The sequence below is a fragment of the Hemitrygon akajei genome, chromosome 15, assembly GCF_048418815.1.
Source record: "Hemitrygon akajei chromosome 15, sHemAka1.3, whole genome shotgun sequence".
NCBI lineage: Eukaryota > Metazoa > Chordata > Chondrichthyes > Myliobatiformes > Dasyatidae > Hemitrygon > Hemitrygon akajei.
This window is the reverse complement of record NC_133138.1, coordinates 65,913,345-65,940,341: the sequence shown is the minus strand read 5'-3', so window position 1 is coordinate 65,940,341 and position 26,997 is coordinate 65,913,345. Positions and strand designations below refer to the sequence as shown.

The following is a 26,997-nucleotide window of genomic DNA, read 5'->3' as shown; positions in this document are numbered from 1 at the left end:
CCCCCACTGGAAAAATATGCTAGACATATTACAGCTAACTTAAGTACACAACAGCAGTTTAAGTAATTCAGGAATTCTGCATGATAATTAATTTCCTCGTCCTGTGTTCAAAAGGTAATTAATTTTTGTGACAATATTAATTTATGACATTTGCACACAATGAATCACTGACTGACTTCACCAATGACAATCCCCTAGCATCCAAGCTTGTGACTTAGCAGATGCTAAATACATCTCACAGCTCGCTAGATTCTCTCTAGATGTATTTTTCTATGCTCATGAGGGAATGAGTAAGTGATGAGGGGATAATAGTGCACTTGAGTGTGGTGTGACATTGGTAACCCTACTGGATGATTCTTGCTCTAGCCTGGGTGAATTTTGGAAAGCTGGAAGTTTGATTGATTTTTTTTTACAATGAAGCACATGCTAGTTTTTAGTAGGGTGAAAAATCGATGAGAATGTTTACTGTTGCCATGTGACCCCTGGTTAGGTCACTGATAAGGCTGACGGAGATAATGTTGATGCTGTTAGCACTTCTGCAATGCAGCACTGGAACCATTGTTGAAGAGATTTCCTCCCATGTAATTTCAATGATTGATGGCTTCCATGTTTCATTTCATCAAAGACAATTTTCAGATTTAATACTGAAATTATGGGCACTTGTTTTATGCTTCTGTACCATTCTGTACATTTGTTTGCCTCTATCAGTATTGAAGGAAGTACCATAATGATGTTCACAAGACTCCAGTAAGCTCAGTGACTGTCAACTTATGGTACTGTATAAAATAACTAATTTCTTTGCCTACTGTTTATCTTCGGTCAGATGAACTGATCAAAGATGAACAGCAACAATGCCTAAAAGAAATATGTCTTTTAAAAAGCAGTTTATTTTCAAATATCACACTATATTAGCTCAGTTTTGCACAAATATATTTTGCTGACGCTCACATGAATGTACAGAGGTGCTGACTTGCAAAATGGTGGTGCAAATGGTTCTACAGAGTACCTCATCATGGATATATTTGTCGTGAAATTCACTTAGTAAATTTTGGTCTGGATTGAATGGAGGATATAAATGTAGTATTTTGCCATTGGCAAAGTACCATTTTTAGGCATTGCTACTGGTCATCTAAAAACTAGATGTATATCTTGAACAACTTAGAAATAACATTGATGTCATTTTGAAAAGGGTTTGGTACTAAATTTATCGATATGGTTTATTTTTCGGAGACTTCAATGTGATAGACAGCTGGAGGAATATTACCACAAGCTAATACTCTAGTTTGAAGAATTATTAGTTTAAACAGATTTTTTTTGTCAATTATACTGCTTTCTGTATCAAGAAACCAACTGGCCAACGTAGATTTAATATAAAACTGGTAATTGCTCCATGTAAAGTATGTGTGTTTGTGCACTGCAGGGAATGTTGATGTATTTACGTTCTCCATGTCTGCAAACAGTGCTGCCACCAGCGGAACAAAGAACACTGAGAGGGTAAGTGTTGACTCAACTCTCTTCAACTTTTTCACTAATAATTGCTGTAACAGAAATTTCACAACATTCATTTGCATATGTATGCCATCAGCAACCTGAACAATGATGATCTCTTAACATAACATAACTCTCATTTATGCAGCAGGCCAGGCAGCATCTATAGGAAGAAGTACAATTGACGTTTCAGGCCAAGACCCTTCATCAGGACTAACTGAAAGAAGAGATAGTAAGAGATTTGAAAGGGGGAGGGGAAGATCCAAAATGATATAAGACAGGAGGGGGAGGGATGAAACCAAGAGCTGGAAAGTTGATTGGCAAAAGGGATACAGAGCTGGAGAAGGGGGAGGATCATGGGATGGGAGGCCTAGGGAGGAAGAAAGTGGGAGGGGAGCACCAGAGGAAGATGGAGAGCAGGCAAGGAGTGATTGTGAGTGGGATAAGAGAAAAAAAAGAGGGGGGGAAAAGGAGAACAATAATAAATAAGGGATGGGGTAAGAAAGGGAGGAGAGGCATTAACGGAAGTTAGAGAAATCAATGTTCCTCTACCTGCCTGTCCAGTTCGACCCATTCTCTCAGCTTGCTCCTGCCCCACCGAACTCGTTTCTGTATACCTCAACACTGTTTTATCCCCCCTTGTCCAATCCTTTCCCACCTATGATCGTGACACTTTTCATGCTCTTGATTTTTTTCAATGATTTTAGGTTCCCTGGCCCCAGCCGCCTTATTTTCATCATGGATGACCAGACGTTATATACCTCCATCCCCCACAAGGAAGATCTCAAAGCTCTCCGTTTCTTTTTTTGATTCCAGACCTAATCAGTTCCCCTCTACCACCACTCTCCTCCGTTGAGTGGAATTAGTCCTCACTGTTAATAATTTCTCCTTTGGCTCCTCGCACTTTCTCCAAACTAAAGGTGTAGCCATGGGCACCCATATAGGTCCCAGCTACACCTGCCTTTTTGTTGGCTTTGTGGAACAGTCCATGTTCCAAGCCTATACAGGTATCCGTCCCCCATTTTTCCTTTGCTACATCGACGGCATTGGCGCTGCTTCCTGCACGCATGCTGAGCTCATTGACTTCATTAACTTTGCCTCCGATTTTCACCCTTCCCTCAAATTTACCTGGTCCATTTCTGACACCTCCCTCCCCTTTCTTGATCTTTCTGTTTCTATCTCTGGAGACAGCTTATCTACTGATGTCTACTATAAGCCTACAGACTCTCACTGCTACCTGGACTATTCCTTTCCCCACCCTGCCTCTTGCAAAAATGCCATCCCCTTCTCGCAATTCCTCCATCTCCGCCACATCTGTTCTCAGGATGAGGCTTTTCATTCCAGGATGAAGGGGATGTCTTCCTTTTTTTAAGCAAAGGGGCTTCCCTTCCTCCACCATCAACTCTGCTCTCAAACGCATCTCTCCCATTTCATGCACATCTGCTCTCACCCCATCCTCCAGCCACCCAACTAGGGATAGGGTTCCTCTGGTCCTCACCTACCACCACACTAGCCTCTGTGTCCAACATATAATTCTCCGTAACTTCTGCCACCTCCAAAGGGATCCCACCACCAAGCACATCTTTCCCTCCCCTCCCCCTTCTGCTTTCCACAGGGATCGCTCCTTACTCGACTCCCTTGTCCATACGTCCCCCCCATCCCTTCCCACTGATTTCCCTCCCAGCACTTATCCTTGTAAACGGAACAAGTGCTACACCTGCCCTTACACTTCCTCCCTCACCACCCAGACAGTCCTTCCAAGTGAGACGACACTTCACCTGTGAGTCGGCTGGTGTGATATACTGCGTTTGGTGCTCCCAGTGTGGCCTTCTATATATTGGTGAGACCCGACGCAGACTGGGAGACCGTTTCACTGAACATTTTACATCTGTCGGTCAGAGAGAGCAGGATCTCCCAGTGTCCACACGTTTTAATTCCACGTCCCATTCCCATTCTGATACGTCAATCCATGGCCTCCTCTACTGTCAAGATGAAGCCACACTCAGGTTGGAGGAACAACACCTTATATTCCATCTGGGTAGCCTCCAACCTGATGACATGAACATTGATTTCTCTAAGTTCTGTTAATGCCCCTCCTCTCCTTCTTACCCCATCCCTTATTTATTATCTCATTCCCCCCCACCCATTTTTTCTCTTTTTTTATCTCTGTCCAGCTCGCAATTACTCCTTGCCTGCTCTCCATCTTCCTCTGGTGCTCTCCTCTCCCTTTCTCTCTAGGCCTCCTGTCCCATGATCCTCCCCTTTGTCCAGCTCTGTATCCCTTTTGCCAGTCAACTTTCCAGCTCTTAGCTTCATCCCTCCCCCCCCCCCTATCATTTCAGATCTTCCCCTCCCCCTCCTACTTTCAAATCTCTTACTATCTCTTCTTTCAGTTAGTCCTGATGAAGGGTCTCGGCCGGAAACATTGATTGTACTTCTTCCTATAGATGCTGCCTGGCCAGCTGTGTTCCACCAGCATTTTGTGTGTGTTGCTTGAATTTTCAGCATCCGCAGATTTTCTTGTGTTCTCATTTATGCATGTAAGGTGTTTTCTTTCATGGCAATTGTTGTGAATTGGGACAAGATTTTTGAGACTATTATACAATGTTATCACAATGGAACATTGACAGACTCTGCATCCTTCATCCTACAATTAAATAACTTTTTTAGATTTACTCTCTATGTTCATTCTGAACTTACAAAAATATGTAAAATGGAAATTATAACTTGTTTATTATAAGATTTTGTTTGAAAGAAAAAAATGAAGCATTTATTATGGAATAGAGTTGACATTTCTCCCCCACAAGATTTACAAGAATTATAGAAACTTTGTGGCTGTTTGAACTGGTGCACTATGCTGTAAATAGGAGCATTTTCTTTATAACCTGGAGCTTCTAGTATTAGAAGACTGAAAAGTTTGGAAGGATTGTCTAATGAGTAGAGGGTTGGTCATGTCAAGCCTGCTGTCATTGGAATTTTGAAGCATGAGAGGGGATTTAAATGAAACGTGAAATGCTGATGGGTCGTGATAGGGTGGATGTGAAGAATGTGTTTAATTTTGAAGGAGAATTTAGAACTGGGGGTGATGTTTTACAATTAATGGGTCATTCATTTAAGATATAGTTGGGTCACAATTATGTTTTCATTGAGTTGTCTATTATCTACAAATCTATTAGAGTTTTTTGAGGAGGTTACCAGGAAAGTGGATGAAGAGAAGTCAGTGGATGTTGTCTACATGGACTTCAGTAAGGCCTTTGATAAAGCCCCACATGGGAGGTTAGTTAGGAAGATTCAGTCGCTAGGTATGTATGGTGAGGTAGTAAATTGGATTAGACATTGGCTCAATGGGAGAAGTCAGAGAGTGGTAGTGGAGGATTGCTTCTCTGAGTGGAGGCCTGTGACTAGTAGTGTGCCACAGGGATCAGTGCTGGGTCCATTGTTATTTGTCATCTATATCAATGGTCTGGATGATAATGTGGTAAATTGGATCAGCAAATTTGCTGATGATACAACGATTGGAGGTATAGTGGACAGTGAGGAAGGTTTTCAAAGCTTGCAGTGTGATCTGGACCAGCTGGAAAAATGGGCTGAAAAATGGCAGATAGAGCTTAATACAGACAAGTGTGAGGTATTGCACTTTGGAAGGACAAACCAAGGTAGAACATACAAGGTAAATGGTAGGGCACTGAGGGCAGTAGAACAGAGGGATCTGGGAAATCAAAGTATTGAGTATAAGAGTTGGAATGTCATGGTGAGGTTGTTTAAGGCATTGGTGAGGCCGAATTTGGAGTATTGTGTATAGTTTTGGTCACTGAATTACAGGAAGGATATTAATAAGGTTGAAAGAGTGCAGAGAAGGTTTACAAGGATGTTGCCGGAACTTGAGAAACTGAGTTACAGAGAAAGGTTGAATAGGTTAGGACTTTATTCCCTCGAGCGTAGAAGAAAGAGAGGAGACTTGATGGAGGTATCTAAAATTATGATTGGTATAGGTAGAGTGAATGCAAGCAGGCTTTTTCCACTGAGGCTAGGGGAGAAAAAAACCAGAGGACATGGGTTAAGGGTGAAGAGGGAGAAGTTTAAAGGGAACATTGGGGGGGGGGCTTCTTCACACAGAGAGTGGTGGGAGTGTGGAATGAGCTGCCAGATGAAGTTGTAAATGCGGGCTCACTTTTAACATTTAAGAGAAACTTGGACAGGTACATAGAGGAGAGGTGTATGGAGGGATATGGGCCAGGTGCAGGTCAGTGGGACTAGGCAGAAAAATGGTTCGGCACAGCCAAGAAGGGCCAAAAGGCCTGTTTCTGTGCTGTAATGTTTTATGGTTCTATGGTTATGAATCTTTGGAACACTCTTCCTTGAAGAGTAGTGGAAGCACAGACTTTGGATAATTTTTAATCCAAGAAAGGAATTGCGAATGACCAGTAATTGTAAAAGTAAACTTAATGGTAATTTGGAACATAAAATTGGAAGGTCTAAGTGACACGTAATGCAAAAGAATAGATATTAGTCCTGAGTCAAGCATTTTGTGTGGCATGTGTTATTTCCACTTTCTCCTCCTGGTCATGTGCACTTACGTACAAATACACACCATAATTTTAACCTCAAAACCTTTAGTATGCATACAGTAAAACTCCAATAATCCTCCATTTGACTATTTGAGACTGTTTGGACATCCTGATGAGTCAGGCTGATGCCAAACCTTTTCTACTCATGAATTTACACTCATTGTGGCACTGTTACCTTGAATCTTACCACATTCACTAGAAAATATTATTCTACTGTCTAACATCTAACAAAAGTATGTTGGAGTATTAATTGAATATCATCCAATCATCTGCAGAGTCCAGTGCTGCCAAAATCCTAAATGTACCTGATTAAAGAAATTTTACTGTACTTTGAATTTATTGAACTATGTATACAGGCTCTGCCAATCTTGCAGACTTAAATCCTTTTAGATGTGAATTCAAATATAAACATATTAAATATTTATTTATATAGTCTGGCAAGAAGAATGAAGTTTTCAGAGTCATTTACAAAATGCTTCATGAGAATGAAAACTTGAGGATCCGATTGCTGAACACTAGCCACAAAAGCACTGTGGGTCTGTATCAACATATTTGAGTGTACAATACATTTGTAGAGATAGTAACTGGTAACTAATTTTCAAGGCGGGAAATATATATGATGATTGTATTATGCTGTAGCTTTAAAATCATGGAGGTCATCTTTAACCTAACCTTTGGTGGTTAACCTACAGTTAGTTTCAGAATTTTTTCTGTGGATCTTACGCATCCTATTTTGGCAAGGTATTTAGGGTATTTTGGAGTGAGCTTTCATTTTTTTTTACTGGTTATGACCAATTCTTTTAAAAACTTATGTTTTATAAATACCTTAACTTTCTATTGTTCCCCTGTTTGAGAATGTTTACTAGAGTATAGGACAGGACATTTTAGAAGAAACAGTGAAATGTCAGCTTGATTATATACAATATGAATTAGTAGAAGTTCTGTTGTCTTCTTTGTATTGACTTGATTCTCTATAACTGTAAATAATGCTCTGAAATTAAACAAATGTAACAGTCTTTTTATAATTCCTGTCAGCAAGATTTCTCATTGTATTTGGACATTAGACTGAATACAAAATAGAGTCCTTGTTAGATGTGGGGTTGATAGGGAAGAAATTTGGCTGCAATGCATGAGAAAATGCATCATATATTCATTTCAATTGAAATAACAGTTAATTATAGATACTACTGAATTATCTCATGTTCCAATACTGACATTCAATACTCCCACATTGCAAAGGAGCAGAAAAATAATTATCAAATTTGGATTATGTTATCTAACATATTACTCCCATGTTGATGTTTCCATGAGTTCAAATTTATTAATCATACTTCACAATGTCTACAGATATGTACATATATTATTCAAAGGTGAAACAATTGATTCAATTAGTGGCGGACCAATTGATTCAGAGAGAGAGCTTTGCACAGGTTGGGGAGAAAAGTTTTTTAAAAAAGGAGTGTTTCGTGGAGCTTGGCGCATTAGAATAGTGGGTATGACTGTGAGGCCAGTTTTCTGTTCTGGGTGTCAAATGTGGGATGTCTGAGAGACTTCCAGCCTCCCTGATGGCTACATTTGTGACAAATGCTTCGAGCTACAGCTCCTTAGAGACCATGTTAGGGATGATGACCTTTAGCTTGTTAGGGAGAGTGAGGAGGTACAGGCAGGTAGTCACTCTGGCGCCAAAGGAGATAGATAAGTGGGTGAGCATCAGGAAAGGGAATGAAGTGTGTCAGGTAGAGGAGAGCACCCCTTTGGCTGTCTCACTTAACAATAAGTACTCCATTTTGATTTGCAGTTGGAGGTCGACCTACCTGGGGGAAGCAACAGTGTCCTGTGGTACTGAGTCTGGCCCTGTGGCTCAGAAGGGTAGGGAATGGAAGATGAGAGCAGCAGTAATAGGAGACTATAGGTCTGGGGACAGGAAGGTGATTCTGTGGACGCGCAAAAGAAACAAGGATGGTAGTTTTCCCTCCAGGTGCCAGGTCTTGTGATGTTTCTGAGAGTGTCCACAATGTCCTGAAATGGGAGGGTGAGCAGCCGGAGCTTGTAGTACATATTGATACCAATGACGTAGGTAGAAAAAAAGTGGAGGTCCTGAAAGCAGACTACAGGGAGTTAGGAAAGAATCTCAGAAGCGGGACCTCGAAGGTAATAATCTTGGGATTGTTGCCTGTGCCATGTGACAATGAGTATAGCAATAGAAAGAGGTGGAGGATAAATGCGTGGCTGAAGGATTGGAGCAGGCGGCAGGAATTCAGATTTTTGGGACCTCCTCTGGGGCAGGTGTGACCTGTACAAAAGGGACGGGTTGCACTTGAATCTGAGAGGGAACCAATATCCTGGCAGGGAGGTTTACTGAGGAGGGTTTAAACTAGATTTGCAGGAGGATGGGAACCAAAGTGAAGAGGCAGAGGATGGGGAAGTTGGAGCACATAAAAAGATAGCTTGTAGGGAGTTTTTGAGGAAGGATAGGCAGATGTTAGAGCAAAGAGATGTTTGAGATGTGTCTATTTTAATGCAAGGAGTATGATAAACAAGGCAGATGAACTTAGAGCATGGATCAATACGTGGAATTGTGGCCATTACAGAGACTTGGATGTTTCAGGAGCATGGCTGCTGAGTGTACCAGGCTTCAGATCTTTCAAAAAGAACAGAGAGGGAGGCAAAAGAGGTGGGGGCGTGGCATTGCTAATTAGGGATAGTGTCGCGGACTCAGAAAAGGAGGAAGTCATGGAAGGATTGTCTACTGAGTGTGAGTGGAAGTCAGAAACAGGAAAGGGGCAATAACTCTACTGGGTATTTTTTTTTAATAGACCCCCCCCCCAATAGTAACAGGGATATTGAGGAGCAGATAGGGAGGCAGATTCTGGAACAGTGCAATAATGATAGGGTTGTTTGATGGGGGATTTTAATTTTCCTAATATTGGCATCTCTAGCGCAAGAGGTTTAGATGGGGTGGAATTTGTTAGGTGTGTACAGGAAGGTTTCCTGATACAATATGTAGATAAGCCAACTAGAGGAGAGGCTGTACTTGATCTGGTATTGGAAAATGTACCTGATCAGGTGTCAGATCTCTCAGTGGAAGAGCATTTTGGAGGTGGTGACCGCAACTCTTATCTCCTTCACCATAGTGCTGGAGATGGATAGGAGCAGACAATTTGGGAAAACATTTAAGTAGGGTAGGGGGAAATATGCTGTTGGGCAGGAACTTGGGAGCAGATGTTCTCAGGGAAATGTTCTGCTAAAATGTGGCTAATGTTTAGGTAACATTTGCAAGGAGTTTTGCAATGGTATGTTCCATTGAGGCAGGGAAAGGATGGTAGAGTTAAAGAGCCATGGTGTGCAAAGTATGTAGAAAATCTAGTTTAGAAAAGCTTATGAAAGGCTCAAGAAACTAGGTAGTGTTAGAGCTCTAGAAAATTACAAGGTTGCTAGGAAGAAGCTTAAGAATGGAATTAGGAGAGCCAGAAGGGGCCATGAGAAGGCCTTGGTGAGTGGGATTAAGGAAAATCCCAAGTTTCTACAAGTATGTGAAGAGCATGAAGATGAGCCGTGTGAGAAGTGCGATAGTGGGAATGTGTGCATGTGTGCATGGAGCCAGAGGAGGTACTTAATGAATACTTTGCTTCAGTATTCACCAGGCAAAGAGACCTTGGCAATTGTGGGGAATACTTGCAGTGGACTGAAACGCTTGAGCATATAGACATTAAGAAAGAGGATGTGCAGGAGCTTTTGAAAAGCATTAATTTAGATAAGTTACCGGGACTGGACGAGATACACCCCAGGCTACTGTGGGAAGGGAGGGAGGAGATTGCTGAGCTTCTTGTGATGATCTTTGCATCATCAATAGGGACGGGAGAAGTACCGGAGGATTGGAAGGTTGCAAATGTTTTTCCCTTGTTCAAGAAAGGGAGTAGAGATAACCCAGGAAATTATAGACTGGTGAGTGACTTCAGTGGTGTGCAAGTTGTTGGAGAGATCCTGAGAGGCAGGATTTATAAGCATTTGGGGAGATGCAATCTGATGTTTTCTGAAACCTGCCATTAAAATCAGTGTGAGAAAATTAAAAATTTATTTTCAGATGTTGTTAAAAATCAGGTGTACAGAATTAATATAGTTAGCATTAAAGGTTTTAAGGCAAGGGTATATATTGAAGCTCAAAGCTTTGGTTAAAACAATAACAATCTTATATTTAAAACATAAAATAACACATTAAGAACTTCATATTTAGAATGAAGAAACCTGATGAAACTAAGATATGAATACAATCTATAGTCATTTGCATTTTAATATTTACATTGTTATTCTGTGATTTGATATTTAGGTTGAAATACTGTGATTTCAAAATATTCAAAATCAGCCCAAGATCTTAAGGCACAAACTAACGGAGATGGGAGTAGACTCTCACATGGTGGATTGGATAGTGGACTACTTGACAGATAGACTTCAGTATGTGCGGTTGGGAGACTGTAGGTCTGACACGGTGGTCAGCAGCACAGGAGCGCCGCAGGGAACCGTACTCTCTCCGGTCCTGTTCACCCTGTACACATCAGACTTCCAATATAACTCGGAGTCCTGCCATGTGCAGAAGTTCGCTGATGACACGGCCATAGTGGGGTGTGTCAGGAATGGACAGGAGGAGGAGTATAGGAAACTGATACAGGACTTTGTGATATGGTGCAACTCAAACTACCTGCGTCTCAATATCACCAAGACCAAGGAGATGGTGGTGGACTTTAGGAGATCTAGGCCTCATATGGAGCCAGTGATCATTAATGGAGAATGTGTGGAGCAGGTTAAGACCTACAAGTATCTGGGAGTACAGTTAGACGAGAAGCTAGACTGGACTGCCAACACAGATGCCTTGTGCAGGAAGGCACAGAGTCGACTGTACTTCCTAAGAAGGTTGGCGTCATTCAATGTCTGTAGTGAGATGCTGAAGATGTTCTATAGGTCAGTTGTGGAGAGCGCCCTCTTCTTTGTGGTGGCGTGTTGGGGAGGAAGCATTAAGAAGAGGGACGCCTCACGTCTTAATAAGCTGGTAAGGAAGGCGGGTTCTGTCGTGGGCAAAGTACTGGAGAGTTTAACATTGGTAGCTGAGCGAAGGGCGCTGAGTAGGCTACGGTCAATTATGGATAACTCTGAACATCCTCTACATAGCACCATCCAGAGACAGAGAAGCAGTTTCAGCGACAGGTTACTATCGATACAATGCTCCTCAGACAGGATGAAGAGGTCAATACTCCCCAATGCCATTAGGCTTTACAATTCTACCGCCAGGACTTAAGAACTTTTTAAAAGCTATTATTAATGCTTTTTGAGTTAGTGATTTAGATGCATATCATATTTTTTACTGAGTTAAGTATTGTATGTAATTAGTTTTGCTACAACAAGTGTATGGGACATTGGAAAAAAAGTTGAATTTCCCCATGGGGATGAATAAAGTATCTATCTATCTATCTATCTATCTATCTAATTTCTTCACTGTTTCCTTGTAGATGCTGATATTACAAATAGGATGAAAGATTCTCCTAAAGCTCTGGTGAGTTTTCCGGGAGTCTTTAGAAATCTGATGTCCATCAATTTGTTTCCAGAACCATCTACAAAATAATCAATAATCAGTATCAGTTGGTTAATTTAAGAATACTTTGTCTATCTATATTCCAGCACATGAGTTGAAGTGATTTTTCCATAGATACAAAAACTGAAATAGAGTTGATTCTATTATAAAGATAACTGAATGATTTTAAATTTAATGCTTGCTCCTAGAAGGGCATGATTGGCAAAGAGGGAGTAGAGAAAGGTAATTCCAATGGAATCCATCTTGTAAAATACTTGAAGCACACTTTATCATTGTGTTGTTAGAGACAAAACCAGACCTATAGGCAGCACCCCTCTCTCCTTCCAGGTACTGGCAAATTATTTCATCTTCCAAGTGGAGCTTCAAAAATATCCTTATCTCCATTCCAGGACAAGTACTTGTGTCTATTAGAGTGGCCATTTCCCAATACACAATTGGCTCCAGTGGCTTAGTTCCAATCAAAATACAAGCATTGATGTAAGCAAATCAGCAACGGGTTTCACAGCAATAATGGCTCTTTTCACAAACCAGACAACCTGACCACCTCTTCAGTCAACTGAAAACAAAGTCCATATCATCCAAATTGCCCTCAAGTCCACTATAATTGGCAACCAAATGAGAAACTTGACTTCTCCAACAAAAGACAAGGATTGGCTTGATAAGAATGACTAGGAGTGAGTTAATGACACATACGCAACGTGTTCTTGCATCGGAATTTCAGTCCACTGAAAGGGAAAAGAAATGGGCACATGAATGTCAAAATCAAAAAGAAAATGGTGACCAAAACATTAGAGGTAGAAATACAGCAATTTACTGAGAGCCATAAAATGTGCAGGTTCCTCAGCACCATCAAGGTTGTGTAAAGCTCGATACATCTAAACAAAGACCTTGCTGAAAGTTGAGGAAAGAAATAAATTTGTCAAGGATAAGTAGGTAACCTACGGCCATGAGGAGGAACACTTCAATATGTCTACAGCTGTGACTGTTCAACCTTTTCTTGATGTTACAGCAAATTATCTGATCCAGCCTTAATGTTGCTCTTGATTAACGAGGAGTCAAATATGCCATATGGCAGCTGAAAAATGAGAAGGTTTCTGGAACTGGTGGTAACCTTGCTGAAGTTTTAAAACACAGTGGTGACATTCACAACCTTTTTCCCACATCTGTAAAGAAGACATGCTAAAGGACCAGGGCCGGATTAAGCTAGTGCGGGGCCTGGAGCATATGTTATAAAGGGGCTCTAAATTAAAAAAAAACACAATAGTATTAAAACTTAAATTATTTACTTGCATAGAAAAGTAATTCAATTTTTTCATTTGCTATACAGCCAGGTAATGTGATAAATGTCTGACTCTTCAGTAATAGTATTATACTTACATATAGGTATCAATTTCAAATGTCAAAAGTAACAAAACTATAATTAAAAGTTAGATTTTCTAGATTTAGCATGAGCAAATTTGTTGATGATACTGGAAGTGTCTATTTCACGCAGAAGTTCATTTTCTTATGAACGTGATGGACTCTGAACGTCTGATCCCTGAAGTATTTTACCCAGTAGACGCAGAAGAAATTTGATAACTGCGCTTTATTTGAATTTGTTTACCTTCACCGTCTTTTATGAAAAGTAGAACATTAGAAAATTGGGAGCAGACTTTTAAATTGTAACAGCCCGGGATTAACAATGGTACAAGCACGGATTATCTATTACACTGTAATTAGATTTATCGGTGTCCTGGGTAAGAACCTTTTGGTTTCTTATATGGAGGCTGTGACATCTCCTCGCTCTGAGCAACTGCTGATGCGATTTTAGTCTGTGCTAATGAAAATGCATTCATACCACAGTTTTCTATACGAGATGATGTTCTGGTTCCAACTCACATTCCGCGTTAGAATCATTGTGTACGCAGGCCTCTTTCAAATGGGGTTGTTGGCAAATCATCTGATGTCTTGAAACAATTAGTGAAATCAGAGGTGTTTACTGATAACCTGAGCTATCAGCACTCCGTTTCAGATTTTCAGCTCGTGTTCCTGACAGTCCCTAGAATGCCATCTCGTTCCTCTCAGTCTCATGTCGTTTATGAATACCAATTTACAATTTAACCTGGGTCATGCAGACTTGTCACTGGAACTATTTGTAGTTTTTTCATTTGTGACGTGAGACATCGAACTGCACAGAAACAACACACACAATCCATGTCTATCAAAACATCCTGTCATTAGTGGACCTCATTCATTCGAACTTTTTTTTCACGAGTAATCGATTGAGATATTCTATCTCAGGGCAAATAACTTTGATTTCAACTTTTGAAAATGCTTTCTGCCTTCTTCTCTGGGTTCACGGGATGTGAGCATCGCTGGCAATTCGGATATTATTATCCCCCTTTAACTCCTGCGATTACAGGATTAAGGTAGCAATTCACAAGATTCTTGGATATGCAGCATGTAAAATCCAGCAAGGCCGATTATTCTGCTTCCCAGAAGGTCATTGATGAAACAAATCAGGCTTTGCAGTTAAAATCCATAATACATTATTTGGTATGTTATGTGCTGTTATGAATGATGAACAACTCTGATGGGCAGAAGGGTATAGAATCGCCAATGCCCCCCCCTTTGGAGAATCGCAAATCGCTACTATTCCGATGCTGTTATCAAGGGAGATGAGAGAGACACAGGAAAGCTGCCAAGACAGTTGTTATTGATGAACAGCTCATGTCAGTTAATGAGAGAGAGACAACTCAGAGATACACAAAGTGGAATGTCTTCTCCTAACAAAAGCGGTACGGAACCACTGATTACTGCTATTGTCTCTTGGAGAAAGATTGTTTATTGAGTACTGTTCTATTCATTGAAACCTCTTGGGGCAACCAGAGTGGGCTGGTTTGATGGGTTGCATCATCCCAACCTGATTGACACCTGAGACCCCATGAGTGGGGATAAAAGTAGGGTCTGGGGCAACACCCCTCAGACGCACCAGGAGAGACGCTACGAGGCCGGTGGGGGCTTGTGTGTGCGTCCACCCTTGCCTGGGTGACGAGTCCACCACGGAACGGTCTAGCTAAAGGATGGAGGGGTCATACGTGAATGGCCACAACAACAATGCATCAACGGATCAAGATCGTAAAGGAAAGTCGGCAAGTCAATAGCTGTTACTGTTCTCTCCCTCTCCCTCTCCCTCTCCCTCTCCCTCTCCCTCTCCCTCTCCCTCTCCCTCTCCCTCTCCCTCTCCCTCTCCCTCTCCCTCTCCCTCTCCCTCTCCCCCCCCATATCCCCTAGACAACGATAGAGCGTATTTATTGATTATTATTATACCCGCACTTTTAGGTTTAGTATTGATGACGTGTATTATCTGTATATTTGCATTGATATTATTTTTGTGTATTTGTACTAATGAATACTGTTGAAAATAATATCACCAGACTCCAACGGACACTCCTATCTTTGCTGGTAAGACACCCAGTTATGGGGTTCGTAACAGTGCTAACATAAAGGACAATTCATATTCAAAACGCATAGATACGGTGTCTTTGCAACTACCTGTAAATTTAGCATTCTTATCTCTGAGGCGCCAGAGATGCATTCACAGCTTTTAGGAAATGCATTGTTATGAACTCAATCCACTGTAACGTTCTCGCTCGGGTGTGACGTAACGCCGAGGTAAACGTCGAGATAAACCAGAGTCAATGCAAACAAGGCCGCAGTAAGATTAACCATTTACTGTTCACTCTTCACATTAACGTATGGTGAAAACTGTTGAAAAACAATACAAGATTGGTACAGTGTTTGTTTCCTTCTAAATATCACATTTACATTGTGAATACTTGCAAAGGTAAAACTACAATAACTACATTGCATTAAAGTGCAGCATACAGTCAGAATCTAGCTGCTCCATTGACTGCTTTAGATACACTTCAATACAAACTATCCCGACTCTTTAACTGACGAAAACATAAACCTTATCGACCGTCGTTACTTTTAACAGAATCGGCGTTAACATTTTAACTCAACATATCGATTATCTAATGACTTACAGCGTTGCTTTCACTGTGTCTTTGGTGCATAGAGAAAACCTAACCAGCGTTATGGCGGCACATGAGAGTGACCCCCACCCTTGCGTTCATCTCAAACCGGTATTTTCCCACAAGACGCGGCGAACCCGGATGTGACGTCATCGCAGCCGCGATGTATTACAGACAAATAAATTGATTTAAACAATCCTAACTTTAAAAAAATGCTAACAAATCACTAAGCAAAAATATTATAAACTAAATAACTGCCATAAAGGCAGCACACTCCCTGCTTGACCTTCGTAAGGTCACAATGAACATAATACAAATTTCAGTCTCTAAATCAGTCATTAGGTAGAAGTAGAATGACCTCTGTAACTGGCCTTTGGTAAATTTTTGCATCGCCTTGGTCGGTAGTTTTCAACTCGACTTTCCTGACACGTCCATCCCTACTAGGGAATGTGGCAGTGATTCTGGCCATTGGCCAGCAGTTGCGGGCGATTTGCTTGTCCCTGAGCAGGACTAAATCTCCAACTTGAAGGTTCCTTCTCCATTGCTTCGTGTACAGATCCTTATCCGAGAAGTCCCCTGGTGGAGGGGCAGCTCCTGCCTTCTGTGTAAGGAGCATTGATGGCGAGAATATGAAGGGGTTTTCCGGGTCAGAAGACACGGGTAGGAGTGGTCGTGCATTCATAATGGCTGTGACCTCTGCCATTAGTGTGCCCAGTACCTCGTGGGTCGATCGGATGCGTTGCTGCATCTCAGGTTTCCTTTTCATGGTTTTTTGCAAGGACGTGAACCACTTGACTGCCTGCTCTTTGTTGTTTGGTAAGCACTGGCGTGGTTCTCTGAAAGGTAGTAGGGCGACCCCACTATTTGCTTTGTCTCTGAAGACCTTGGTGTCCTCTGTTTTTAAGGTGATGGCGTCTTGAGCCGATGGAGCAAGTTTATTATCGTGCTCCTTTTGAGCGAAGACTGACTGACCCAGCGTCTCGTCAGTTACTTTGCGCTTGTTAAAGCCTTGTTGTGCTTCCTGGACGCACATGGAACTTGTGTGGGGTTGAAGAATCGAATGGCGGCTACTCTCTAGCACATTGGTCTTGAGTGTGTTAACCGTTGATTTGTGTTCATTGCCAGGGCACACCTTTCCTATCACCACCCAGCCCAGATCCAGGCGTTGTGCAAAGGGGGCGTCGTGTGGTCCATTGACCTGCTGCCTAACCTTGTGTACCCGGAGAACATCCCTCCCTAATAGCAGGAGTATTTCTGCTTCTGGATCCAGCTCTGGGATGTGTTTGGCGATGTGGTGGAGATGTGGTTGGTGTAGCACCGCACTTGGCGTCAGGATCTCAGTGCGGTTATTCAAGATTTTCTCGCACTCTACGAGTGGAGGGAGACAGATGAGGACTTTACCATCCAGGGACTCGATCTGGAAGCCTTCGGCCCTCCTTCCGTAAGTTTTCATGTTGCCTGAGCAAGTTCTAAGGTAGTATGGGAACTGCTCACTCTCAATACTGAACAAGTTAAAGAACTCTGGACTGACTAGCGAGCGGTTGCTCTGATCGTCCAGAATTACGTAGGCTTTGATGGCCTTGTCTTTGGCTCCCTTAGGGTACACCTTAGTGAGACAGATCTTTGAACAAGAACGGCTTGCCTAAGCTTGACCGCAAACTTCCGTACAGCTCGAGCTGACAACGGTTGTCCTGGAGTGAGCTTCTCCCTCCCCGCCGTCCTGTTGTGGAGGTGAAGGAGCGTTGTCGGTTTGCGGTAACGGGCCAGGATACATGGCCCCGTCGTGATTAGTGCTATTACATTCCGGGCACTTCACGGCGATCGTACACTCTGTAGCACAGTGAGAGGTCGAGGAACAGCATCTAAAACATATTCTTTTCTCCTTGAGAAGGGCCTTCCTCTCTTCAAGGGGTTTTTCCCTAAACGTTCTGCATTTCTTGAGGGGGTGGAGTTGGTCATGCAATGGACAATTCTTGCTAGGGTCGTTGTTAGTTGTAAAGACTTCAGTCTTAAGCGCTGAGACTGGTTTAGTAATGTTGGAATTATTCGAAATGGATTTATCTGGCTTGGTGTAAATTGTACTGCTTCCTGGACCTATGAGGCTAGGATCATTTCGCTTCTTCGCCTCCTTGCACACAAACCTAGTGAAATACTCGAAGGGAGGAAATCGACCTTCGTGTTCTTCCTTGTAATCTGAGGCAACGGACAACCACCTGTCCTGCAGCCCAAATGGAAGTTTGTCCACGAGTTGTCTAATCCCGGTTGGAGTGTCTAGGTATACTAGACCAGCTGAGTAGCCATCTTCTTTGGCGCCTTGAATCTCCATGAGTAAATCTCCGAATTCTCTTAGCTTGGTGTGGTCCTTGGCTGACACGTTAGGAAAATTTCCCAAACGTTGGCATAGCGCCGCCTCAATAATTTCGGGGGCTCCATAGCCCTCCTGAAGCCTCTCCCATGCTTTCTTCAATGCTAGCTCGGGTTTGTTGATGTACACTGAACGCATGCGTCTCACCTGTTCACATGATTCTTTTCCCAGCCATTTTGCCATAAGATCCAACTCCTGGGTTGCTCTGAGCTGGACTTTGTCGATAGCGTTGGTGAATGTGGAGTGCCATGCATGGTAATTTTCAGGTTTATCGTCGAACTGGTATAGTCCTGAAGTGACGAGATCCCGTCGTGCGAAATACTGTGCTACGGGTTCGTCTGCAAGTGGCGTGCGGGCTGAGGGAGCATGTCCGCAGGTACGCGACTGAAGGCGTACATCTGTTATGGAATTTGCTGGTCTGGACTCGGTCTTTGCCTCTCTTCTCCCCAAATCTGGTAAGTTCGGTGTCGAGAAGTGCTTGTCGTGAGCCCTTGCATTCCTGGATTCATCGCGGAGTTGCAAGGGTAAATTGTCTTCCTCGGATGGATGTGGTGCGGTCGGGCCTCTCTGAGGCTCCTCAGGAAGTTGGACGTTAACTAATGAGGGTGGAGCGGAAGAACGAATCTTCCAGCTTGTTTGAGATTGGACATAGTCTCTTGTGCGTTCCAACCTGATCTTTTCTGAAGTAGATTTTCCGTCAACTGGATCATGCATTTCTTCAGCATCTTCTATTAACTCTGCTTCCACCCTGGCAGCTGCTGCTTCTCGTTCTAGCTTCAGCACTTCTAACTGTGCCTCTACGCTTTTTCTTTCCAACTCGTTTTCGGCTTCTCTGGCAGCCTTTTCCTTCTGGTTTTCGGCTTCTCTGGCAGCCTTTTTCCTCTGGTTTTCGGCTTCTCTGGCAGCCTCTTCCTTCTGGTTTTCGGCTTCTCTGGCAGCCTCTTCCTTCTGGTTTTCGGCTTCTCTAGCAGCCGCTTTCATCTTTACTTCTAATTCTTCTTTGGCAAAGCACGCTCGCACCTTGGCGGCTTCTGCTTTAGCGCTTGCTTGGGTGGCCTTACTTGATGCCCTACTGCCCCTGTCGCAGGATGGCGACGACTTTGGCAACGACTTGATGCTGGACCGAGTTGACATGGCTGCACTTTTTCACTGTAACGTTCTCACTCGGGTGTGACGTAACGCCGAGGTAAACGTCGAGATAAACCAGAGTCAATGCAAACAAGGCCGCAGTAAGATTAACCGTTTACTGTTCACTCTTCACATTAACGTATGGTGAAAACTGTTGAAAAACAATACAAGATTGGTACAGTGTTTGTTTCCTTCTAAATATCACATTTACATTGTGAATACTTGCAAAGGTAAAACTACAATAACTACATTGCATTAAAGTGCAGCATACAGTCAGAATCTAGCTGCTCCATTGACTGCTTTAGATACACTTCAATACAAACTATCCCGACTCTTTAACTGACGAAAACATAAACCTTATCGACCGTCGTTACTTTTAACAGAATCGACGTTAACATTTTAACTCAACATATTGATTATCTAATGACTTACAGCGTTGCTTTCACTGTGTCTTTGGTGCATAGAGAAAACCTAACCAGCGTTATAGCGGCACATGAGAGTGACCCTCACCCTTGCGTTAATCTCAAACCGGTATTTTCCCACAAGACGCGGCAAACCCGGATGTGACGTCATCGCAGCCGTGATGTATTACAGACAAATAAATTGATTTAAACAATCCTAACTTTAACTAAAAAAATGCTAACAAATCACTAAGTGAAAATATTATAAACTAAATAACTGCCAGTACTTAGTTAAAGAACAGAAGACTGATGGCTGAAGTCATTTCTTTAAGTGTAAATGTACCTGGTCAGGTGTAAAAGTGTAAATCGTCCACCCAAGATTCACTCTAACAGTCATCAGAAAATGGTGAGCATGCTGATTTCACCAGACTGCAGCTTAGTTTGTAAGCATTTAGTGTGGGCGAGGCCCTCAAAAATGCAGGGCCCGTAGCGTATGCTACTTTTGCTACTAGGTTAATCTGGCCCTGTAAAGGACCACAGAGAAGAGTATAGCACAGGACATGCCCTTTGACTCATGGTATGTTGAACTAATTAACCCAATGACTCCTAATTAATATAATCATCCTTCCTTGTGCGTTGACCATATCATGTCCTTCTCTACATATTCATGTGCCTAAGAGTCTCGACTCAAGTCAAGTTTGTTGTCATATGTATGAATACTGAACACGTATGCATTGGTGCAATGAAAAACTTATTTGCAGCAGTGTTACAGGCACATAGCATCATAAAAGCAGCATTCACAAGTTTAAAATCATGAATTATATACAGTTTTTGTAAGTGTGAATACCATTAGAACAAAGGACCATTTTAGTGCAAAGTGTTCAAACTATACTGTAGTGCTACTAAACAGTGATTAGGGTTTCGCCAGTTGGTTCAAGAATGGTCTCTTAAATGCTCCTGTGCAATTTGCCTCTGCCATCGCTCTGGACAGTGCTTTCCACTCAAAAGAAAACATTGTCTTGCACATCTCCTTTGTACTTTTCCCCTTTTCATCTTAAGTACATACACTCTGGTACTAGACGTTTCAATCTGGGAAAGAGGTGCTGGCTGCCAACTTTGTCTTGTGTAATTTTATAAATGTCTAGCAAATTTTGCCTCAGCTTCCACTGCTCTAGAGGAAACGATTTTAACTTGTCCAACTTATCCTTATAGCTCGTCTTCCAAACCAGGTAGCATCCTGGTTAACCGCCTCTGCACTCTCTTTCACATCCTTCCTGTAGAGGTGACCAGAGTTGAATGCAGTACTCAAAATGGACCCTAAAGCTGTAATATAACTTCCTGGCTCTTGAACTCAGAGCCTCGACAAATGAAGACGTGCCTTCTTTACCATCCTGTCAGTTTGGCCACTTTTAGGGAGCCACATTCTTTTATCAAAGATCCATCTGTTCCTCAATGCTATTAAGAGACTCCCATTATCTGTGTACTTCTCCTTTATGTTGGATCCCAAAGTGAAATGCCTCTCACTTGGCCTGGATTAAACTCCATCTACCAATTACCTGCCCATATCTGCAACTGATCTACATTCTGCTGGTAATCTTCTATGTAAGACACAGCACCATCAATCGTTGTGTGATCTGCAGACTTTTTCACCTATTCCAGCATAGTTTCATCCAAATCATTTTTATACAAACAACCTAGTTCTGGTCCCTGTGAAACCCTATTAATTCCAGACTTCCATCTAGAATATGACCTATTCACCACTATCCTCTTTGGGCATGCCAAATTTGGTTCCAGTCAACTAAGTCATTATGGATCTTATGCATCCTATTTTTGTTTAACCAAAGGGACCTTGTTGAACATCTTGCTAAAATCCTGTATACAACATCCATTGCTGTACCTTCATCTATCACCTTCATCACCACCTTGAAAAACTCTCATTGGTCAGACATGACCTGCCTGCATAAAGTCATGGCTGACTGTCCTTAATTAGACTATTCTTCTCTAAGTGCTTACATAGTAAATTCTATCCCCAAAAATGCTTTCCATTAGGTTCCACCATTTTCAAGAAAAAAGATAAATTCAGTTTTGGTAACCACAGAGGTGGTCTTCCTCTTGTATGACTTAGGGAAAATCATTAACAGGATCCTTGTCAGCATACTCCACTCACTGGCCAAAGAGCTGCTCTCTTACTATGTCATACGGGTAGAAGTGGGGATGTTCACTGATGATTGTACAATGGTCAATTTATTTGCAACTCATTAACACAGCAGTCTGTTCTTGATGCAGCAAGACCTAAAAAAAAATTCATGCATGAACTTTTAATATTTATGCCTCAAAAATGCTAAATATTAACCACCTCCAGCAAGAACGAGCATAGATACTCAATGGGATTGCCATGGCTGAGTCCTCAATCATTAATATCCTGGGGCTCTCAAATAGACCAAATAGACAAACTCAAATAGACCACCACATAAATACCATAGGGTTATATCATATCAGAGGCTGTGTATTCTGTGGTAAGTTATTTATCTCCTGACATGTAAATGATGGAAAGGCCTTCACAAGGCACATGCATGTCAGCAGCCAGATGGATCACCATCCAATTACCTGGATGGTTGCAGCATCAGCAATTCCTGTAGCCTGCTGCCTTTCAGGTTCAGCACATAAAAGTCAGCATAAACATAGGGAAGAGGACAGCACATGAAACTAACATTAATCTGTGGGTCCTACATTGGCTTCAGTAGTCACCTCCGAATCCACAGAAATTGAATGGTTACAAGTTTCTCAATCCTAAGGAACTGTTTAATGAAAGTAATGACCTGACATGCAAATTAGATGCAATGATTGCAGATGGTGGTGGTGTAGTAAAGCTAATTGCCACCCTCTACATTAGAAACATTCAACCGAATGTCAACAAAATATTCAGGATCTATCTGAATTCTGTTGGGCATGTTTGGAACATGGCTGGAACATGTAATGTTTTCATATAAAGGCAAGGATATATCATAGCGTATTCCACTCTGCTTTTACAAAAGCAAATTAATATGGGCTAAAATAAAAACAAAGATGATTGAGATCTTGAGATGGATTTTAAGGTGAAAAATTATGAAATAAGAAACATGCAAATTAAATCCCCTTTTTACTGGGCATCTTTATAGAAGGGGCTCGTTAGCTCCTTGCTAACAGCCACCAGACTTGGTGGTTGTTGATACTGTATGGCAAAGGAAGCATTTAGGACTAGGAAATTAAAAAATCCCAAAATGGGGAGGTTGACACTTAGAAAGGTTAAGGACATCCATTGGAAGAATCTGGATAAAAAGGAGACCGAATGCCGTGGAGACCAATTTTTGTTTCAATATATTTCTATTTCTTGTTGATCACCCTTACAAGCTTAAGATCCATTTGAAAGGACCAATTGCTTCTAAATTTCCACTGACACAGTTCTCTAACCATCTGTCAGAAGGGTAGCATCTTTGAGATAATAGAAGAAAAGGCAGAGTAGATGTCTGTTGCTGGGATTGAATTGTCTGTAGTCTGTGCTTTTTCACTTGAGCTGTCAAGTTAGAACTGGAGATGAAGGTTAAAACTGACAAGCCTTAAGAAAATATAAATGGTAAAATAAACTGGAAATGGATAGCAAACTGCCATTACCAACAGCTATAGATGTGCTGACTTCTGTTGGAAAATATCTAGGTAAATATCTGGTCAAGGATAATATGAAATTATTAGCAAAGGGCATTACAGTTCCCAATTTGGAGTTGACAGATGGATATCACTACGAGGCAGTGAATGTATTTGTGGTGTTGTACTGAATAGATATTCCATTTGATTAACTTTTTACATTAGGGATTGTTTATGTGAAATTTTCCCTTGGGATACTATGATCAAAGTTTTATGCTCTTCTGTTAATGTCAACTCTGATGCTTATTCATTGTTCCCAGGGGGCGTTTGGGCCACTGCAGTATTTTAGATACAGGTGTCCTCTACTTTACAAAGGTTGAGCATTCCTATGAAACCTTTCTTAAGCCAAAATGGCGTAAAGTGAAGAACTTAATTTATATGGGGAAAAAGTTTCGTAAAAGTGAAAATCCTCTTTGTAATGCGAAAACAGGTTATTAATGTAGGTCAAGACGTACAAAAAAGTTGGATGAACTCAGCAGGTCGGGCAGCATCCGTTGAAAGAAGCAGTCAACGTTTCGGGTCGAAACCCTTTGTCAGGACTAAAGAAGGAGGGGGCAGTGGCCCTATAAAGAAGGTGGGGGGAGGATGGAAAACCAATCAGAGGAAAGATCAAGGGGTGGGGGAGGGGATGCAGGGAGGGGATAGGCAGGAGAGGTGAAGAAGGAATCTAAGGGGAAAGCACTATGGGTAGTAGAAGAAGGCAGAGTCATGAGAGGTGATAGGCAGCTAGAAGAGGAGACAGAGTGAAGGTGGGATCAAGAAGGGAGAGGGAAGGAATTACCAGAAGTTGGGGAATTCGATGTTCATACCAAGGGGCTGGAGACTACCCAGACGGTGTCTGAGATGTTGTTCCTCCAACTGAAGTTTGGCCTCATCATGGCAGTAGTATTTCTACTCTGTCTCCTCTTCTAGCTGCCTATCACCTCTCATGACTCTGCCTTCTACTACCCATAGTGCTTTCCCCTTAGATTCCTTCTTCACCTCTCCTGCCTATCCCCTCCCTGCTTCCCCTCCCCCATCCCTTGATCTTTCCTCTGATTGGTTTTCCACCCTCTCCCCACCTTCTTTATAGGGCCCCTGCCCCCTCCTTCTTTAGTCCTGACGAAGGGTTTCGACCTGAAACGTTGACTGCTTCTTTCAACGAATGCTGCCCGACCTGCAGAGTTCATCCAGTTTTTTTTGTACGTCTTGATTTGACCACAGCATCTGCAGTGCACTTTGTGTTTACTAATGTAGGTCTTTTGTAAACACGAAGTGGCATAAAGTGAACATTCGTAAAGCAGGGGGACACCTGTGTATACCACTTAATTCTCTTACAGATAGACACAATTTTAATTTGTGTGTTTTTTTACAGAGCAAAGATAACTTCCTGAATTTTTTTTGTTTTTTTTTAATAGGATGCCACTCCTTTTGGATGGGTGTAGGGATTACCAAGCTTCAAATTTTCAAGAATTTGCCATTTGACGAGATGTTCATTTGACATAAAAACAAACGGTTTTGTTTTGGAGTAATACATAAGTATAGGAACAGATGTTTTGTGATTGTAAATCCTTGAAATAGATTCAATAGAGTTTGTTAATGCTAAGAAAAATAAAATATTTATAGTAATATATTAAATGTATTTCATTTAGGCAATGTTTTGCAAGGAATGTACTTAAATATGCAGTAATTCCCTATTACTATAATACTTAATAAAATTATTAAAAGATCATTAAATTTTGTTTTTTTTTCATTTCATGTAATATTTACTTAATGGAAGTTATAAAGGGTTTGATGTTCCTTTTTAATGTCAGTCCTTGTGCAGTAGAGTATTATGTAAAGCACAGTGGTTCAGGCTGCTTCTGCAGTCTGATTAAACAAGCTGCATATAAATTGTACTCCAAGAAACTGGCCATTATGTGCTTGCAGGTTTGTTCACAGCATCTAGATGGGCTTGGTCACTGGTTTTCAAGGTTTTTTTTCTGGTGATCCACTTTAATGGATTATCTCACCCATGTGATGAAGACCAATGAATAGCTAGCTATAAGTCTTATTGTAGATGCCATGAAACCACTTTTGTTGAATCTTACTAGCTCTGTCATAATAAATGATATTTCAGTTATGTTTCACTGCTTTGCATCTCTATTCTGGGTGACATGCTGATCCTTGATTTGTTTCGGCAACCCATTCTTGTATCATTTCAGGGTCATAAATGTCAGTTTGAAGATCACAGGATATACACAGTTAAGCCTCTCAATCATTATCTGCAATAATTGATGTAAATTATTAGTGAGCAATTTTAATCCCTTGACTGGTAGTTTGAGATCAGATAAACTTTTTAAAAGTCTTATGGTTGTATATAATAGAACTATAATAGAAAAAAGGCAGATACTCAAGTCTTAAATTCCTTGGTGTTAACCTATCAGAGGATCTTTCCTGGGACTGGCACTTAGGTGTCATCACAAAGAAGGCATGATAGTGCCTCCACTTTCTTGTGTAGACATGGCATGTCATGACAAACTTCTATAGAGGATACTATCCCAAATAATTGCTTTATGGCTTGTTCAGGAATGGAAATGGCTACAGAAAGTGGTGGATACATCCAGACCAAGCCCTCTCCTCACTGTTACCATCAGGCAACAGGTAAAGAAGCCTTAGGACCTGAACTACCATGCTCAGGAACAGTTAATGCCCTAAAATCATCAGCTCCTGACCTGGTGTGGATAACTTCATTCACCACTACTCTGAACTGATTCCATGACCTACAGACTTCCTTTCAAGAACTCTTTACAACTCAAGTTGTCTATTATTTTCATTTACACTGTTTGCCACATTTTGCACATTGTTGTCAGTCTTAATCTGTTTATGTGTAGTTTTTCATAACATTTTATTGTATTTTTTCCCATAGATGCCTGCAAGAAAACAAATCTCAAGGTAGAATATGGTAACATAGTGCTTTGGTAATAAATTTACTTTAAACTTTCAAGTTTGATGATTTAGTGAACGATTTTCTTTCCACCATCAGATTTCTAAGATGTCCATAAACCCATGAATACTACCTCATTATTTCTTTTTTTTGCTCTATTAGTAATTTGTAGTAATTTTCATATCTATGCACAGTACTAAGAAAAACATGGTAACATACCTTAATGACTACTGCCCCATGGCTGTGCCATTCATCATGATGAAGTGCTTCAAGACGCTGGTCATGGCACGCATTTACTGCAGCTCCCAGACAACCCTGAACCACTGCAATCCACCTGCCACTGGAGCAGGTCTATGACAGATGCCACCTCCTGCACTCATTTCTGGATCATCTGATCAGTAAAGACACTTATGTTGGACTATTAGTTATTGACTACAGCTCTTCCTTTGTTGTTATAATTTTTTAAAAAACTCGTATCCAAAATCCTAGACCCAGGACTTAGCAACTCCATTTATAACTGTATCCTTGATTTCCTGACCAACAGACTTCAATCAATAAAGATAGGTAGCAATACTTGTGCCATGATCATCTTCAGCACTAGTGCACACAAGGCTGTGTCCTTCACCTCCTACTCTACTCCCTATACAATCATTACTGTGTGACCAGCTTATTTAACCATATACAAGTTTGCCAATGTTACTGTCACAGCCAGAGATTGGTTACTAGGTGCTTTGTATTTGCTCAATGTCACTCATGGATATATGTTGTCCTTGGATTGTTTATCTTTTGTGTCTAACTGTTTGCCTTTGCACTAGCACAGGTTTTTTCACTTTGTTTTGCAGATGTCTCATTTGGGGTCTT

At 41.5% G+C, this 26,997-nt stretch overlaps 1 protein-coding gene across 1 annotated transcript in view; it reads left to right on the top strand.

Annotated features, from left to right (window-relative positions):
* The window catches only part of LOC140739076 (uncharacterized), a 28,803-nt gene extending 3,981 nt beyond the window's left edge, over window positions 1-24,822 (top strand). Inside the window, exons 2-5 of the mRNA XM_073067023.1 lie at window positions 1,421-1,494; window positions 6,490-6,592; window positions 11,558-11,601; window positions 24,629-24,822. Coding sequence (XP_072923124.1) covers window positions 1,421-1,494; window positions 6,490-6,592; window positions 11,558-11,601; window positions 24,629-24,655 — 248 coding nt within the window. The 3' untranslated portion in view covers window positions 24,656-24,822. The remainder of the gene's footprint in view (window positions 1-1,420; window positions 1,495-6,489; window positions 6,593-11,557; window positions 11,602-24,628) is intronic.
* The last annotated feature ends 2,175 nt before the right edge of the window (window positions 24,823-26,997 follow it).